At 39.6% G+C, this 16,499-nt stretch overlaps 1 protein-coding gene across 1 annotated transcript; it reads left to right on the forward strand.

The window, feature by feature from the left end:
• Window positions 1–1,413: 1,413 nt before the first annotated feature.
• On the forward strand, window positions 1,414–5,893 carry LOC120718759 (coiled-coil domain-containing protein 106-like). The gene is made up of 3 exons (XM_040007447.1): window positions 1,414–1,724; window positions 1,820–1,979; window positions 4,781–5,893. The coding sequence occupies exons 1-3, from the start codon at window positions 1,622–1,624 to the stop codon at window positions 4,818–4,820; spliced, it is 303 nt and encodes a 100-aa protein (XP_039863381.1). The 5' UTR covers window positions 1,414–1,621; the 3' UTR covers window positions 4,821–5,893.
• Window positions 5,894–16,499: the final 10,606 nt, after the last annotated feature.

A 16,499-nucleotide genomic window follows, 5' to 3' on the forward strand; every position in this document is an offset into this window, starting at 1 on the left:
TAATAACGTGGACAAGATGGATGTTGGTGTTACCAGTGGTGAGTATTTTTTTTTTACCTCATTGTATTAGCTTATTTCATTGCTAACACCCACCGCCTATTAGCAGGTAGCTTTTTGCTAGCTGCTATAGGGTGATTAGCTTAGCTTAACTTTTAGCTACATTTAAGCTTTAGATATCAGCAAAAACACTGTTCAGTTTATTTTATTAGTCGTTTCTTGTGGCTTGGCTCAAGTATTAAATGAGGATTATCGCCTTTGTTACTCTGGGCTGTAACTTACAATTGTGCTTTCTGTAATTTAGTTTGTCAGTCCTTCTTTAGCTATTTTGCTGCATGCAATATAAATTCACAATAAATGCTCTACATTGTACAATCTAATGTACTATGTTTGAAATACGTTAATATATAATTATAGTCAAATTGGCCAGTTTCTAAATACATAACTTAATATAGTTTATAATGTTACCATTGTAGGCTATTTATCAATCACTTTAATGCTTTTTCTTTTATTTAAAGTCTACAAAGTGTACATTATTATTATTATTGTATTTGTTTTATTAATTTTATTTATGGCCAAGTCTCATTTTGTTTTTAATTTTCTCTAGGTGTGACAGTTTTGCCCCAGCTGCACAGCTGGCAGACAGAAGAAAATCACAAGAGTTGGAGATCTGTAAGATGAGGCTAGAGTGGCAAAAGGATAAGATTGATGAGCTCACCAAAGAAAAAGACTATCTAAAGGAGCAATTAGCAGCATGTAAGTCCACTCTTAAAAACATTACATAGCTTGTCACATGCTTCCTTTGCTTGAGCACTTACATAAGCATTCTTATGACCTTGTAGTACCATATCACCCTATTAGAGCACTTCGCTCTTGCTCTGCAGGCCTACTTGTTGTTCCTAGAGTATTTAAAAGTAGAATGGGAGGGAGAGCCTTCAGTTTTCAGGCCCCTCTTCTGTGGAACCAACTTCCAGTTTGGATTCGGGAGACAGACACTATCTCTACTTTTAAGATTAGGCTTAAAACTTTCCTTTTTGCTAAAGCATATAGTTAGGGCTGGATCAGGTGACCCTGAATCCTCCCTTAGTTATGCTGCAATAGACGTAGGCTGCTGGGGGATTCCCATGATGCATTGAGTTTTTCCTTTCTAGTCACCTTTCTCACTCACTATGTATTAATAGACCTCTCTGCATTGAATCATATCTGTTATTAACCTCTGTCTCTCTTCCACAGCATGTCTTTTATCCTGTCTTCCTTGTCTCACCCCAACCGGTCGCAGCAGATGGCCGCTCCTCCCTGAGCCTGGTTCTGCCGGAGGTTTCTTCCTGTTAAAAGGGAGTTTTTCCTTCCCACTGTCGCCAAAGTGCTTGCTCATAGGGGGTCATATGATTGTTGGGTTTTTCTCTGTATCTATGAAGCGCCTTGAGGCGACTTTTGTTGTGATTTGGCGCTATATAAATAAAATTGAATTGAATTGTTGAGTAATTTTGTCTGTGTTGTCTTTTTAACTGTTTTACTAGCTCTCTCAAAGGAACCCACAAGTTCTGTCCAGGATTCCAGTAAGGTATTGAGCATATCTTCACTGTCCTCTGATGGGTCTTTTGGTGAGAGTTCTGACTCCTCCATGAGCACAACTTTATCAGATAAAGACAGGAAGAAGAGGAAGAAGGGCAAAGCAAAAAAGCACAGGAAGTCAAAGAAACATGACCAAAACCAAAGAACAAGAGGTAAAGTGATTAACTCAACAGTTTGATTTTTCATGCGGTGTGTTACGTTACTACACTATTACATTACATTAATGATTATGTTCTCTCAATTGTAGTCCAGAATCCTAAGCAAGTGGTCACCCAGTATAACAAGATTTTGAGGCTGTTCAAACAAGGAGGCACCATGTCTGCTGCCTTTAAACATCTGGGAGTGGACTGGAACACGATTGTGGCAACTGCTCCAATTGCTGAGCTATTCTTTGTTGCACCTGAGAGGTATAAAGAATTAGAAAAAAACAAGGAGGGACAGAAACTTTCATTGTTTGCTACTAGGGTTGCAAAGGGGCGGAAAATTTCCGGTAATTTTCCGAAAAGTTTCCGGTAAATTTCCATGGTAAGTTAAGCTTGGGAATTTTGGAAATATTCCATATTGGAAACTTTCCATGGAAATAATGGGAATTATGGAAATTAATGGGAATTTAGGAGAACTAACTGGGAATATATTATTTCCAAGCATAAATATAAACAGAAATCATACAAAAACCTCCATGCAAAATGTTTTCAACAGATATTTCAACAGATTTATTAGTAAGTACAGTAGAATAGAACATGTTTCAATAACTTGTTTCATGGATGAATAAAAACAGAAATGTTGAGTTCAATATTACCATCCCCTAACCCCGCTCATTCAAAAATGCCCCCTGTCCAAAAATCTCCACAAAGTCCCATTCAAAAGGTTAAATGAAAATTGCCACTTATCCTACAAAACGTCCCATTAAACATGCAAATCTTCCTTCAAGCAATCCTCTTTTCTCATTTTTGCTCAGTCAATGGACTCTTCCTGGACCTCATCATCACCCAACAACATGTCCACTTCCTCAGCATCCAACTCTGAGTCTTCCTCAGTGTCACTTTCCAGCCTTGTTGAGGATGGCTCTGTGCCAGGCTCAAAGAGCCGTAGGTTTGCCCGAATGCCGACCAGCTTTTCCACTCTCACATTTGTGAGCCTTTTGCGAACCTTTGTGTGGGTGTTCCCAAACAGTGACCAGTTGCGCTCGGAGGCGGCTGATGATGGTGGGATTTGGAGGAGGATGGAGGCTACAGGTGCAAGGGCCTCAGATTCACATAGTCCCTTCTACCAGGTGGCTGCAGATATGTGCTGGCATGACTGCCATATTCCATCCCCTTTCCAAAGGCCTTGCTTTGTTCGATACTTTGCCAAACTGCCTAGAACTTTGCCTTTATCGAGACCCAGGTGGTCAGACATGGCTGTAATGACCGCATAGGCACCGTTGATCTCTTCCCCAGAAAGTATGCCATTGTCATATTTGGGGTCCAGCATGTATGCTGCTGCATGTACTGGCTTCATGCAGAACTCCCTCCGCTGTTACAATGACTTGACCACAGCCGTTTCCTCTGCTTTCAGTAGTAGGGAAGTGGGCAGAATTGTCTGGATTTCTTCTTTGAGTTCTGCAAAAAGGCACTGGACATCTGACAAGATGGCACCATCCCCCTCTATCTTCGCTATTGCTGCTGCAATAGGTTTGAGGATTTTCTGACTGCTAGATACTCTTTCCCAGAACACATCATCCAAGATGACCTTCTTGATGTCACTGTCGATGCCTACAGACTGGGATATGGCCATCTCTTGCAGAGACTCCTTTCCCTCCAGAAGGCTGTCAAACATGATAACAACACCACCCCATCGCGTTATGCTGGGAAGCTTCAGTGTAGTACTCGTTCTTTTCCTTTTGCTTTGACAGAAATGTAGCGGAAGTTACTTGTTTGCCTTTAACATATTTCAGAACTTGCTTCGCTCTCTTATTCAGAGTGTCCATTGTTTTTAGTGCCATTATGTCTTTTAGGAGAAGATTTAGTGTATGGGCAGCACAGCCAATAGTAGTTATATGAGGGTAGGTCTCCTCCACATGTGCCCAGGCAACCTTCATGTTGGCTGCGTTGTCAGTGACCAGTGCAAAAACCTTATCTGGTCCAAGGTCATTGATGATCACTTTTAGCTCATCTGCAATGTATTGGCCTGTGTGTCTGTTTTCCTTTGTGTCTACACTCTTGTAGAACACAGGCTGAGGAGTGGTGATTATGTAGTTAATAATTCCTTGTCCCCTGATATTGGACCATCCATCAGAGATGACTGAAATACAGTCAGCTTGGTCAATGGTCTGTTTCACCTTTGCTTGAACTCGACTGAACTCTTCATCCAGTAGATGAGTAGACAATGCATGTCTGGTTGGGGGAATGTATGCTGGTCGGAGAATATTCAAAAATCTCTTCCAGTACACATTGGATGTCAGCATCAGGGGTGAGCCAGTTGCATAGATTGCATGAGCGAAACACTCATCTGCGTTTTTCTGGCTAGTGTCATCCATAAAATCAAAGAATCATCTGATGCCAGAGGGACCAGGAGCTGATGAGTGGGTATCTGACTCTGATACAGCTGAAACAGATTCATTTTCCCCTTGAGTGGAACTCCTGGCTGCTGCATGTATTGGGTCTTGAGGAATTTTTTTGCACTTTGCAATGTGCTGCTGCATTTTTGTGGCATTCTTCACGTACGTCTTATCACAATACTTACACATATATACAGTCACACGTAATATACAGTTATTAACCCTGTAAGACCCAACCCATCAAAAAATAACCAGAAAATTCTGATTTTTTGGAACTGAGATGTTTATTAACCCTTTAAACAAAATCCACAAATTTGTTTTTTGCTATGTCATGTTGTGTATGATATACTTTTATTATGTATTTATTATATTTTTTTATATAGCATTTGATACATCGGCTGTTTTTGGCAACTTTTTGTTAACAACAATGTTAACTTTAGACAAAAAAAGAGTTTTGTCCCTAACATTTTGAAATTATGGCAAGTATTGATCATGTTGATGAGATTGAGGTCTCAGAAACTCATGTATATATGATACAAAGTATGATACAAGTGATGTAAGTATGATACAAAGGGCATTATAGGGTTAACAGTCCAGCTACAGTGTTTCAATATTTAAGTGATGCTTTGAATATGTTTAAAAGATAATTCTTATAATGTTTTTCTACAGAACACCTAAACTCCTCAGCATGGTGAAAGGACTACATTGAAGTCCTGAAAAAGAAGCAGCAGGAACAGCGTAACACCAAAATGCTCACCGTGCAGGAGGTAGTGATCGAGGTAGTTCTCCAGGGCTTCTGGGAGCTTCCTCCACGTCCGCATCCTAAACATGGCCTCCCAGACTCTAAGCATCCTATCCACGAGTGTCACCAAGGCCACTTTGGATCATGTCTCCAAGAGCCTCACGGCGATTGAAACACAGGCCATCTTTACCCGCTCCATCCGAGACAATATGGTCGACAGCATCCTGACGGAGATCAGACACAAATTTCCTCAAGAAATTCTGTCGATCAAAATTGCAAACTTTGCACCAGTGTTGCTGAAGACCATTGCTGATGTAGCAATGATCCAGATATCTGAAATGTTTGAGCCCCCTTCAACTCTTCCTGATGTGAAGAACACAAATGAAGAATGCTCCTCTGACGGTCTTTCAATGGCAGATGTTCCACTAGCCGAAGGATCTTTTTCAGAAAGTGTTCCAGTGCCTGAAGTTCTTTGTGAGGAACTTCTTGCTGAAAGGGCATCCAGTCGGAGTTCTCAAGACCTTAAGAGCGAAGGACCTCTTTCAGAAAGTGTGCCAGAAACCTGATCTTCCCGGTAAGGAACTTCTTGCTGAAAGTTCATCTAGTCTGAGGGCTGAAGACCTTACGATCAAAGGGTCTCTTTCAGAAAGTGTGGCAGTGGCTTACGTTCCCTGTGAGGAACCCTTTGCAGAGTCTGAATCCAGTCTTAACGTCGAAGATCTTGAGATCAAAGGATCTCTTTCGGAAATTGGGCCAGTTCCTGATGTTCCCTGTGAGGAACCTTTTCCTGAAACCAGTATGAAGTCCAAAGACCTTCAGCTCAATAAGAAGAAGAAGAAGAAAAAGGGCTTCTTCAAAAGACTTAAAAGTCTGTTCTGCTGTTGTTGCAGACCAAAAGACACTGACTGACACTGAAACTGTCACCATACTGGGTCTGCGACCCAGTATTGGTGTTCCAGTAACTGTAAATATGTAAATATAAATGTTTTCCTAGTTCTTGTTTCTTAGTTTTTAGTTTCTTGAGTCTTGAGGTTTTGGTTTGTTTTTTGTAACGTTTATCTCTAATGAAAATGTTTTCCAGCAATAAAAGCTGCCGGTTTAAGTTTCATTCCATGTAAGAGTCCTGTGTTTGGGTCCTACAACCTGCCTGTGACAACACGCCATGACAGAAATCAAATTTTATAAACTCATTCATATTTCTACACAAGTCTCCCATCTATATTAAATAATTTTTTTTCTTTCAAACATTTGTAAGAGTCTTATGGTTCTCAAAATGCTTCCACAAGTCCAGTAAGTGTAGTGCAGTAACATAACATATTGATTGTATTTTTTTAAATACAGTTTGAACTTATTCTGTTAACATATGAACAACAGTAACTGAAACTGGTATATAAAATGCATTTCCTGTAGAAAATGCAGTGTGAAAGCTAATAGCTGAATAGTTTGAGTTGAATTTTTATAATTGCTGAAATCTCTGGTGAAAAACATGTTTAATGGGCTGAAATACACCGAAATATTCACCTGACAGCCAATGCGCAGAACTGAAATTCACACAGAAGAACTTGGAAACTAGCTGAACAGCTTGAAAATGTACATAAGAAAAACTGTCTAATGGCAAAAGAAAATTTAGAGCTAGAACACATCTGAATGAATATTAGCAGCTCATATTCTTTAAACCACTGGAAGAGAGGACTTATGTATTTTAAATGTCTAAACTCAAGAATCTCAAATGAAAAAAAAATGGAATATTTTCTTAATATCTGCTGTTTTTTGCCTTACCCTTGTGCAGTGGTTCCCAAACTGTTTTTGCTAGGCCCCCCTTTGTTTTACAAGAAAAATGTTCGCGCCCCCCCCTTCTCGCGCGTGCACGTTCAAAACAACACTAAAAGCCTATTAAGAGAGATATGAATTTATTTAGAACTCACTGGAAAGAAAATGCCGCGAGCAAACCAACAAAAAATTGGGGATGGCAGAGAACTTGATATCCGCTCATCTGACCGCTGCAATCCAAGGTCTTCGTTTAGTAATATCGGATACATGAGATCCCTCCCGTTGCCTCCAGGAGGGGAAACAATGAAAAGAGAGCCCATTTTCCAGCTTCTTGCCTTCCCTATCGTGTGATCTAACGTTGCAACCGACGTACAACCATAGCTGACGCTTCTGTGTGCTTTGTTTGGCTTACTGTCATGGTGGGAGGGGTCGTGCCCCTCCAAAGCCCTATATGTGGAGGGACAGTAACTGTGCGTGTATATGTAAGCATTTAAACACTGCAGAGAGTAGTAACAGTATTTTGTCCCCCATTGCAGAAATCCATTTCACCGAAACAATAATGTGGCGCACAGTGTGACGTCAAAAAAGGCGCACACCTTTCACGCTGCGTTTTCCCCGTTTTCCTCGTCCACACGTAAATGCAAAAACTGAGTTTTCGAAAATATCCTCCCTGGCAGGGGTTTTTAAAAATCAATTCAGTGACCGAAAACGTTGTTTATGTGTGGACGAAAGGTGCAAACATATAGAAAAATCTCATTTTTCAAAAATACCCTGGGTACGTGTGGACGTAGCCTTTGTCTGTGTGAGTGTAACGGCTGCCGCAGGTGCAGCTGTTTGGGCGGGAAAAAGTACACAGCCTCTCTGATTGGTGGATTCAAATTGAGTTCAGACTCATTGACTGGCATAGATCCACACAGGCCCCTCCGTGCTCCATGTCTGTGTGTTTGTGTGAGTCTCTGTGTGCATGTGTGTGTTCATATGTGTCCATATTTGTAATTTTGTGTATCTGCTGGCTGTTCTTCCTTTTCTAAGGTTTCTGCCAATTTTTCACAGTTGAAAAGCAAGTAGTTTTGAGAAAACTTCAGCTTTTTTCAGATGGCCATTTTGCTTTTCCAATATTTCTGCTTAAGTTATTACTTTTCTACTAAATTATACTATTTCTGCTACTATTATACTACTGTATATTAAGTTATACTGTTACACCACTTCTTTCAAACTGTTATGTTTGTGCTAAATATTAACATTTATGCTGAATTACAATACTTATGCTGTGTTTTACCATTTCTGCCAAGTTGAGCAAAATGATTACAAGTTCAACTACTTTTAAAATACTGACTTCAGCTTCTTCAGCTATTTTCAGCAGACAGCTTCAGCTTTACACCATTCACACAGCATTTTTGCAGGAAATGCTAATTTTTCTAGTATTATGTTAATAACAGATTTGAGAAAAATCATATCTATATTATATCTTGCTGTTATTATATTATTATGATCTGCTGCAAGCTGGTTAGAATCATATATGAAAACTAAAAAAAAGTAATTCCAAAATTTTGTCCTAACATTCAAACATTGAAACTACAAAAAGTGATGGCAAGAAGAAGAAGGTAATGTGATATCAATATAGTACCTGATAAAAGAAAAAAAATGTTCTTTTCTGATTTGTTCATTGTAAGTTTGATCATACATCACTCGTACATCAGTTTTACAATTCCAAAAGAAAAATAAAGGTCAGACGATACAAAGTTGGGAATGCTTTGTGGTAAATGCTTTAGGATTACACTACATCTGTTAGCATTCCGTGACAGTAACCTATCCTATAGGTTGCACAACACCCTAGTAATACATTATTATCTAGTAATTACGCCACCTCTTGTTAAACGTCATGACACATGGCTACTTGACAGTCCTCTATAATTTAAAAGGACAAAGAAGCAAAATGAGGGTCCCATTGAAAACCTGGTGGGTGGGTTGATCAAATGAGTGAACCTATTGTGAGGGATTACCTCAGTGTCACGGTGCAGGATCACAGTGAACAGCTCATCCACATGCTCTCACGAACAGCATCACATGAGTGTCCGACACTCCTCAAGTGCTGACAGATATGAACCTTTGATGTGTATTAGTATGCCTAAGAGATGGTTCACCTCCACCCTGTGCATAAGCACCAAGACTGCAATTAAAAGGAGCATTAACAATATGGGCCGTAGATCGCCGACGACCGCAGCGCGTACACATCCAGTTAAAACGATTTTCATCCCTTGCATACAAACACATGCGTGCATGCACACACCTTACTAATACTGTTGTGCCAACATTATTGCAGGAACGACTGATGACACTGATGACAGAAAGATGAGAGCGCTGACAGGGCGACAGGCGGTGAATACACTTTCATGGAAATAGCTCACGATGAAAAATGATACACTATTCATAGCAGAAAAGTACCCAATTGGTGGCAGATGTTAGATGCAGTATTTTTATGTTATTCCTCTCCTCTCAATTTGAAAAAAGCAATATACAGTATAGCTGGAAACTATTATACAAGTGGACATTTTACCAAATCAATGTAGAAAAAAACTGCCATGAAATGCACATAGACGCACGTAGATCATACTTGTATTGATTTGTGCTCGCCCTCTGGCAGTGTGAGGTATTTGAACACTACTAGAAGGCATTGTTATCAATTCAGATGCTTTTTTGATACATGATAGCCATTAATAGAAAGTATTTCTTTGCCTTTAGCAAATAAGAAAATCATTTAGTCGTGCCTTTTCTGCTATGAGGACATATGAGTTTCTGTTTTGTCCCTCTCTTCTGTTTTAATTTATTTTAACTTTATCTGTTGTGATGCCTTCAACCATAAGTCTGGGAAACTAGATTCAGATGTACTGTACAGGGATGGGCTTGGATAGACACAAAAAAGAATAGAAACTGATTAAAAAAATAATAAAAAACAAAAGAGGTTTCAGTTACCCTTATTGAATTCCCTTCCTGTCTTCTCCCAATATTCTGATAAAATATAAATGTCTTTTAAAACAGTTTTTGTAGCCCAGAATGCAGGAATGAGCACAGACTTCTGTCAAATGAGGTAACGCATGCTCATTTTCTCTACTGTGCACAGCATTTATGTTTCCAGCTGCGCATATTCGACCCCCCCAAAGGCCTTTTCCGAGCCAGGAAAAACTCTGATGTAGGCCCCAAAGCACTTTGCAAAGCAGTCCCGTGATAACAGTCCTGGAGAGCCTGTTAATGCTGCATTTACGTCAAAGGGAAACAACATATTTGTATTTTTTCCAGCTTATAAAACAAACATAGAAGTCCTGGAAGGTAACTCTTACGAGCTGTTTGATGTTTTTTTCCCCCCTAAACCTCTTATTTATCCGCCTGTGTTTCACACAAAATTGAAAGGACTGAAAAGCAGCTCAATGCAGTCATGCACATATCCCTACTTAAGTTCAAACTGAGCATCAAAATGGGGAAGAAAGGTGATGTACGTGACTTTGAATATGAAATGGTTGCTCATACTGCAATCCGGTTGTTCAGTGATGACGCGACGAATCCTACTTCCGGGCCTAAAGTAGTCTGCGTTTAATATGGCTTTTGTGTTGTTAACATGTTTAATGTTATGTATTTTCTTCTATTTGATCTCAAAAAGCTCCTAAAACAGTCAGTGATCCCTGTTGACCTCCCTCGGCTTTTATTACCACTAATCATTTATTTAAGCTCAGTTTTTAAAACCTTAGGATGTAACTACAGCCCAGTCCACGCAGCAGTATATGAATGACTAACCTTGTATTGTGGATGGATTATCTCAGTTGTTCTCCTGGCTGAAGTTTGGTCCTTTTACAGCATCCTGCCATGCGATTACATTTGTTCCTGACCACCGAGAACACTCACGTTAACTTTTATCGAGTGGAAAAAAAGTTAGCTTGTTTATATTATGCTAACATAGCTGTGTCGCTAGCGGTCACGTAGCACATCATTATATACCAGCTAGCCCAACTTCAGTAACCCTACAAACGTCACTGCTGTTTAGTTTTCTGTCTTCATTTATGCTGGAAGTGATAGCAGAGCTGTACGTTTTAATTTGTTTCCAAAACCCCGCAGTCAGGACATGCTATATTGTATTTAGATAGAAGCTAGCGAGCTAACTCCCTGCTAACTTCTAACTCCGTTAAATGTCATAAATTCCGTTTTCATGGATGCCTGGATGTTAAACTCAATTGTTACACCTGGTAGAGCAGAACGCTGATCATTTTATTAAAGATGAAAGACTTTAGACAGTTTTTCAACTCTCAGTAATGCCACAGTGATCGTTTGATATATGGACCTGCAGCGGAGTTTAGACCCAGACACGGCTAGTGACGTCAGACTGAACAATCGGATTCCCTCCTATTTGGTCTCCCTAAAAGGTCCCTTCATAAACTCCAACTTCTTCAAAATTCTGCAGCTCGGGTCATAACTTGCACTCCGTCAAGAGCTCATATTACCCTAGTTCTTCAGCAGCTTCACTGGTTGCCCGTAGAAGACAGGATAAATTTTAAAATCGTACTTCTTACATACAAGTGTATCCATAAATCTGCTCCTTCATATTTGTGTGACGTGCTCCATATCACCACTGTTTCCTGCCTTTTCAGATCATCATCTGCTATTCATCTTACTGTTCCATCCTCACACCTTATCACTATGGGGAACAGAGCTTTCAGTCGCTCTGCTCCTCGGCTCTGGAACTCTCTTCCTCCTGCACTAAGAAATATTGACTCCCTTTCCGTATTTAAGACACAGCTCAAAACACATCTGTTTAAACTGGCTTATTCGCTTTAATGCTGATTTTATCTGTTGTCAAGCTCTGTTTTGTAATTTTAACTTATTTTATGTATTTTATGACTACTGTTCCTTTTATTAATTTAGTTTTTTGTAAGGTGACCTTGGGTTTCTGAAAGGCACTCTCAAATAAAATGCATTATTATTATTATTATTCATTATTATTATTATTTCCTCAGGTTACACGAGCTGAGTTTTTTCACGCTGAAAAGTTGATTTGTTTTGGGTCACACTGAAGACACCGACGCTGAAGACATAGCTGTTCTTTTGTACTGCTTTTAAGCGAAACATTCTTTGTAGCTATATGAGGCCAAGGGTGTTCATCCTCTTCAGCTCTAGCGTAGACAACTGGCTCTGCCATGTTTTCATGTGTTTCTTCTTTCCGTGTGTCCGCCACTTTGAAACGCTTGGGCGGCTCTGCCCGCCACAGTTTCAGACTGGTCATGTGACTGCATGGCCACATCTGATTGGTAAAAAAGTTACCGGAAACCCCACTGGTGGCATGTTATCTAATGTGTTAAACTAATTATTTTTTTTAAAAGTAACGAGTCGAATTTTGCAAATGTAACGGAGTAAAAGTACCGTTTCTTCTTCACAAATGTACTCAAGTAAAAGTAAAAAGTATCGTGCAAAAATGGTACTTTAAAAGTACATTTTTTTCAAAAACGTACTTAAATAAATGTAACCGAGTAAATGTAACTCGTTACTACCCACCTCTGTTATCCACACACACACACACACACACAATAGCAGCCCCTCCTGCTCAGTTTTTGCATTTGCGCTCGCTCGCAATGTGTTGCTCGTGCTCTCAACATTTCTGCCCGTGCGTGTTCAACTCTTTCTGTACACCGTTATATTTGTGCCTCAAAACCACACATTGCGAGCGAGCACAAATGCAAAAACTGAGCGAGAGGGGCTATTGTGTGTGTGTGTGTGTGTGTGTGTGGATAATAGCAAACACTGAAATACATTTTTTGCACGCAGCAATGAATTTTGTTCACTCAAATTTAGCTTTTCTTCGCTCAAAATAAATTTTTCCTCAAAATGCAACACTTGCACCTGCAAACCTTTTTTACGTGCGCTCAGAATAGTGGCACAAAAATATCGCCATAGAAGGGCTGGTCTGAGTATTTAAGAAACTGTTGATCTGCTAGGATTTTGCCACACAATCATCCCCACAGTTTACAGAACATGTCCAGTGAGCATCAGTTCTCTCTCTCTTTGCTGATGTCAAAGGTCAGATGATAATGGACAGACTAACAACGAAAGATTAACAGGCATTTAAGTAATCACTTGTTATAACTGAGGTATCCTGAAGAGCGCAAATCACTGAACACCGAACCGAGTGCCACTCCTGTCAGCTAAGAACAGAAAACGGTGGTTAAAACTTGCACAGGCTTATCAAAGTTGGTCAACAGAAAACTGGAAAAACATCTGGCCTGATGACTCTCGATCGCTGCTACAGCATTCAAATGGTAGGGTCAGAACTGGTGTAAACATGAAAGCGTGGATCCTTCCTGCCTGGTATCAATGGTTCACGCTTGTGTTACTGGTGTAATATTGCAGAGAATCATTTCTTAGCATGAAATGAGCATATTTTAACTGCCGCAGCCTACCTGAATACTGACGCTGACCATGTCTATCTTTTTATGGCCACGGTGTGTCCATCTGCTGATGGCTGCCTCCATGAGGATAGTGCTCTATTTTACAAAGCTTAGATCATCTCACATTGGTTTCTTTAACATTACAATGAGTTCACCTTACTCAATATGATTGTGCAGCTGATAAATCTGCAGCAACTGTGTGATCATGTCTGTATGAACCAAACTCTCTGAGGAATGTTTCTGGCAGGCTTTTGAAAACATGTCAAGAAGAATTGAGGTAAAGAGGGGTTCAACCCAGCACTAGAAAGTGTCTGATAATTGTACTGTATGTTATTAACAGTGATAATCTTAGCTAGAAAAGAACATTTTGTAAAAGAGTGCCGTACCTGACCTGCCTTTGCTTTGAAGCTCAGACCCGTGGCAATGACACTGAAGCTGCACAGTGTGCAAGTGTTGTAATTAGCACTTATTTTGGGTTAAACAGCATCGCACTTGGCTTTGACACAGCTGGAGGAGATGATCATGATTTTAAAGGGACGTGATGAGTGAGACCAATTAAAACGGGGGTCAGACATAAAGATCAGAGGATGTGTCAGTTAAAAATGTCTCTTCAAAAGAAGCAACTTTTTGCAAATGCTGCAAAGGCGTGTCATAAGCAAATCTGAACGGAAATGTTTGCTTGCACCAAATACAGTAAAAAAGAGAGAGCAGAAAACACTGAAAAGTGCTGAAAGTCAAACAAACATGAATCACGTTGTTATGGTCATTATAGCTGTAGATTTCCCTCTCTGGGTATGGTTTTGAACAGTCTGTATATATACTGAGTCTATCCTGTAACTATAATTCACCCCTAAGAGAAATCTAATAACCTGTATATATGTTGTATATTGTGCAGGTTTCTCATAAAAGCATCACTCACTGGGATAAGCTTTAATAGCTGTTATTTATATTTGGACTGAGCAGCTTTATTCTGTGTGCCTACAGAAATCATTACACCTCCTCTTGGGAGAGCCTGTAGCAACGTGTGGTTTGATCTGCCAGATGACTCAGCGATAATATGTTTCCCCTTTATCGGTTTTTCCGTCGGTGTTATTGGTCACCTTCCACAGAGGTCATTAAAAACAACTAGGGAAGAAGGGACAGAAGCCTCGTGCCGTAATAAGGAACAAGCTTTAATTACTGATCCCAGACAAAGAAAAGCTAAACGGATGAAATGCTAAAGAGCTATTACTTTCAGCTCGAGTGTGTTTATGCTTTAAATTGTGACACTTTTTGCTCCACTCCTCAGGTAGCCGCAAATGAAAAATGTTTGTGATGATATCGGGGAACTTTCAGCTGAACTGGAAAAATCTAGATGGTTGATTGACATCCTACTGCTATAGCTCGAGTTAGAGCGTATTTCTCTGTCAAGCGCCTCCTGATTCCGCAGTTCCAAACATGCACCACACTGTAGATCCTCTGCATGGTCACATCACAGCAAGAACATTCCAGTTTTTGACCTCGCTGAGCCGGGAATTTCTGTGGCAAGTTTAAGGGCGAAAACACAACTTTACACTCAGTTACTTTTCTAATAGTTCAGAACTGTTTAACTCTTTGTGACGTACGTTGAACAACGTGCTGGAAACATTCCGAATTCCTGATCCATATTGAGATCTACAACAGTGCAGATGATTTCAGTGTATTCATAGTTTTCACAGGACTTCAAATCATTATGGAAAGGACCACCTGAAGAGCTTGACAATTATTTATAAGCATGTAAAAAATTGGGCAGTCTGCCTCACACCTTAGTGGAGCTTAGAAGAAGATAAATGATACCACCCTTCACTTGCATCTAGTTTAAAGGAGCCAAAAGTTCAAATGGAACAGGAGAAAAATAAAGCAGAAGAGCAGGAGGAAAATTAACATCAAGAAGAATGAAAGAGAAGAGGTAAAACAATAAAAAGGTGGAGTTCACACAAGGCGTTAACAGGAAGAAATGAAGGAGAATATGAGTTAGCTCCACAAGGCCATCATTTCTCTTAAAACTTACAACCCCACCCCCGAACTTATTCACTGCCTCTTACTTCAAACCTTTACACCAACACACCCCCTAACTCATGCACCTGCCTATTTAACCCTTATAACATACACATTTACCCCAACCCATGTTTCCCAAATGTAGATAGACAGATATAGCCCAATAAAATCAAAGGAAATAGCTCAGAACAACAGCACAAAAACAAGAACTTGCTCAGAATGTGTAACAAAGAACAAAGACGACCAACCAACCAGGTCTGTTGAAGTGAACTGACCCTGTCTGTAAGTTCCTTTTTAACTAAAGCTCTTATGTACTGTATTCTAGTGCTTGTTTATATATAACAGTAAAAACATATGCGGCTGTGCGAACAATGACACCTGTCACATATACACGCACACACACAGGCACCTCTATGACATGCATACAAAAGCTTGCAATATCATAAAAGGCTGTTTCTTTCTCTTCCCACACCTTTGTCAGACACCTTTGTCCTAGACAAAAACACAAAAGATTCCTTTTCAAACAGCTGTTTGGTTTTCCTTCAAAACTGATGAGGTAAGGTACACCCTATTCCACTGAAAGCTCCAGAAGGCCTGAGGGAAATGGGCGTAATCTCAATTTTAAAGCAAAGGTAATACATACAATGGATCCTTGATAAGGTCTGACTAAAATGAATTCTTTTTAAATGATTTAAAAAAAAAATGCTAATAGTGTTTTACCCAAAAGGCACAAAGTTATCGTACAGTCTCAGTGTCAAAGTAGCCCCTAATTTAATAAAGCAGTGGTAAATAGAAAACCATCAATTTTGCAGCAGTTAACATTTGAAAAAGCTCAGATCTCTCAGCAGCTTGTTTCAGATCTGTACCACAGAGAAGCTAAAGGCGTCATCACTATATTTTATTTCAAAAGTTGAAGGAGAAGCAGTTCCCAGATGACCTGAAAGGCCTCGAGGGTTTATAAGAGCGCAGATCAGAGTATTCAGAATGTCAGAACTGTTTTGGTCTTAAAACATTTAGTGTTTTATAGGACTGAAGTATATATATATTCACACACAAAGGAAAAAATAAACAATCAAGCTCTATGATCAATGACATTACTAGCAGAAAAATTACTTTCTGCTAAATATACTTAAATATATTTATAGACTCTATATATCATTGCCATAATGATTGTGAAGTACGTGCAGTATGCATGTTTGCTCCTTAACTCCTTTCTGTGCATTTACACATAAAAACTGCACGATCGAGGAAAGGGTCATGAATGTACGCCATATTTATGCACATAAATCCAACGTCACATTTGCACATTCATATACACGCATTTATATTTAACACTCACTGCAGGGGTTCAATTTTAAGAATTTTAATAATGGTTCTACACCATTAATAGAGGGTTAAAGATAATCATAGAAGATGGCAGAGAGAGGGGAAT

The sequence above is a fragment of the Simochromis diagramma genome, unplaced genomic scaffold, assembly GCF_900408965.1.
Source record: "Simochromis diagramma unplaced genomic scaffold, fSimDia1.1 OVJJ01000682.1, whole genome shotgun sequence".
In the NCBI taxonomy this organism is placed as follows: Eukaryota; Metazoa; Chordata; class Actinopteri; order Cichliformes; family Cichlidae; genus Simochromis; species Simochromis diagramma.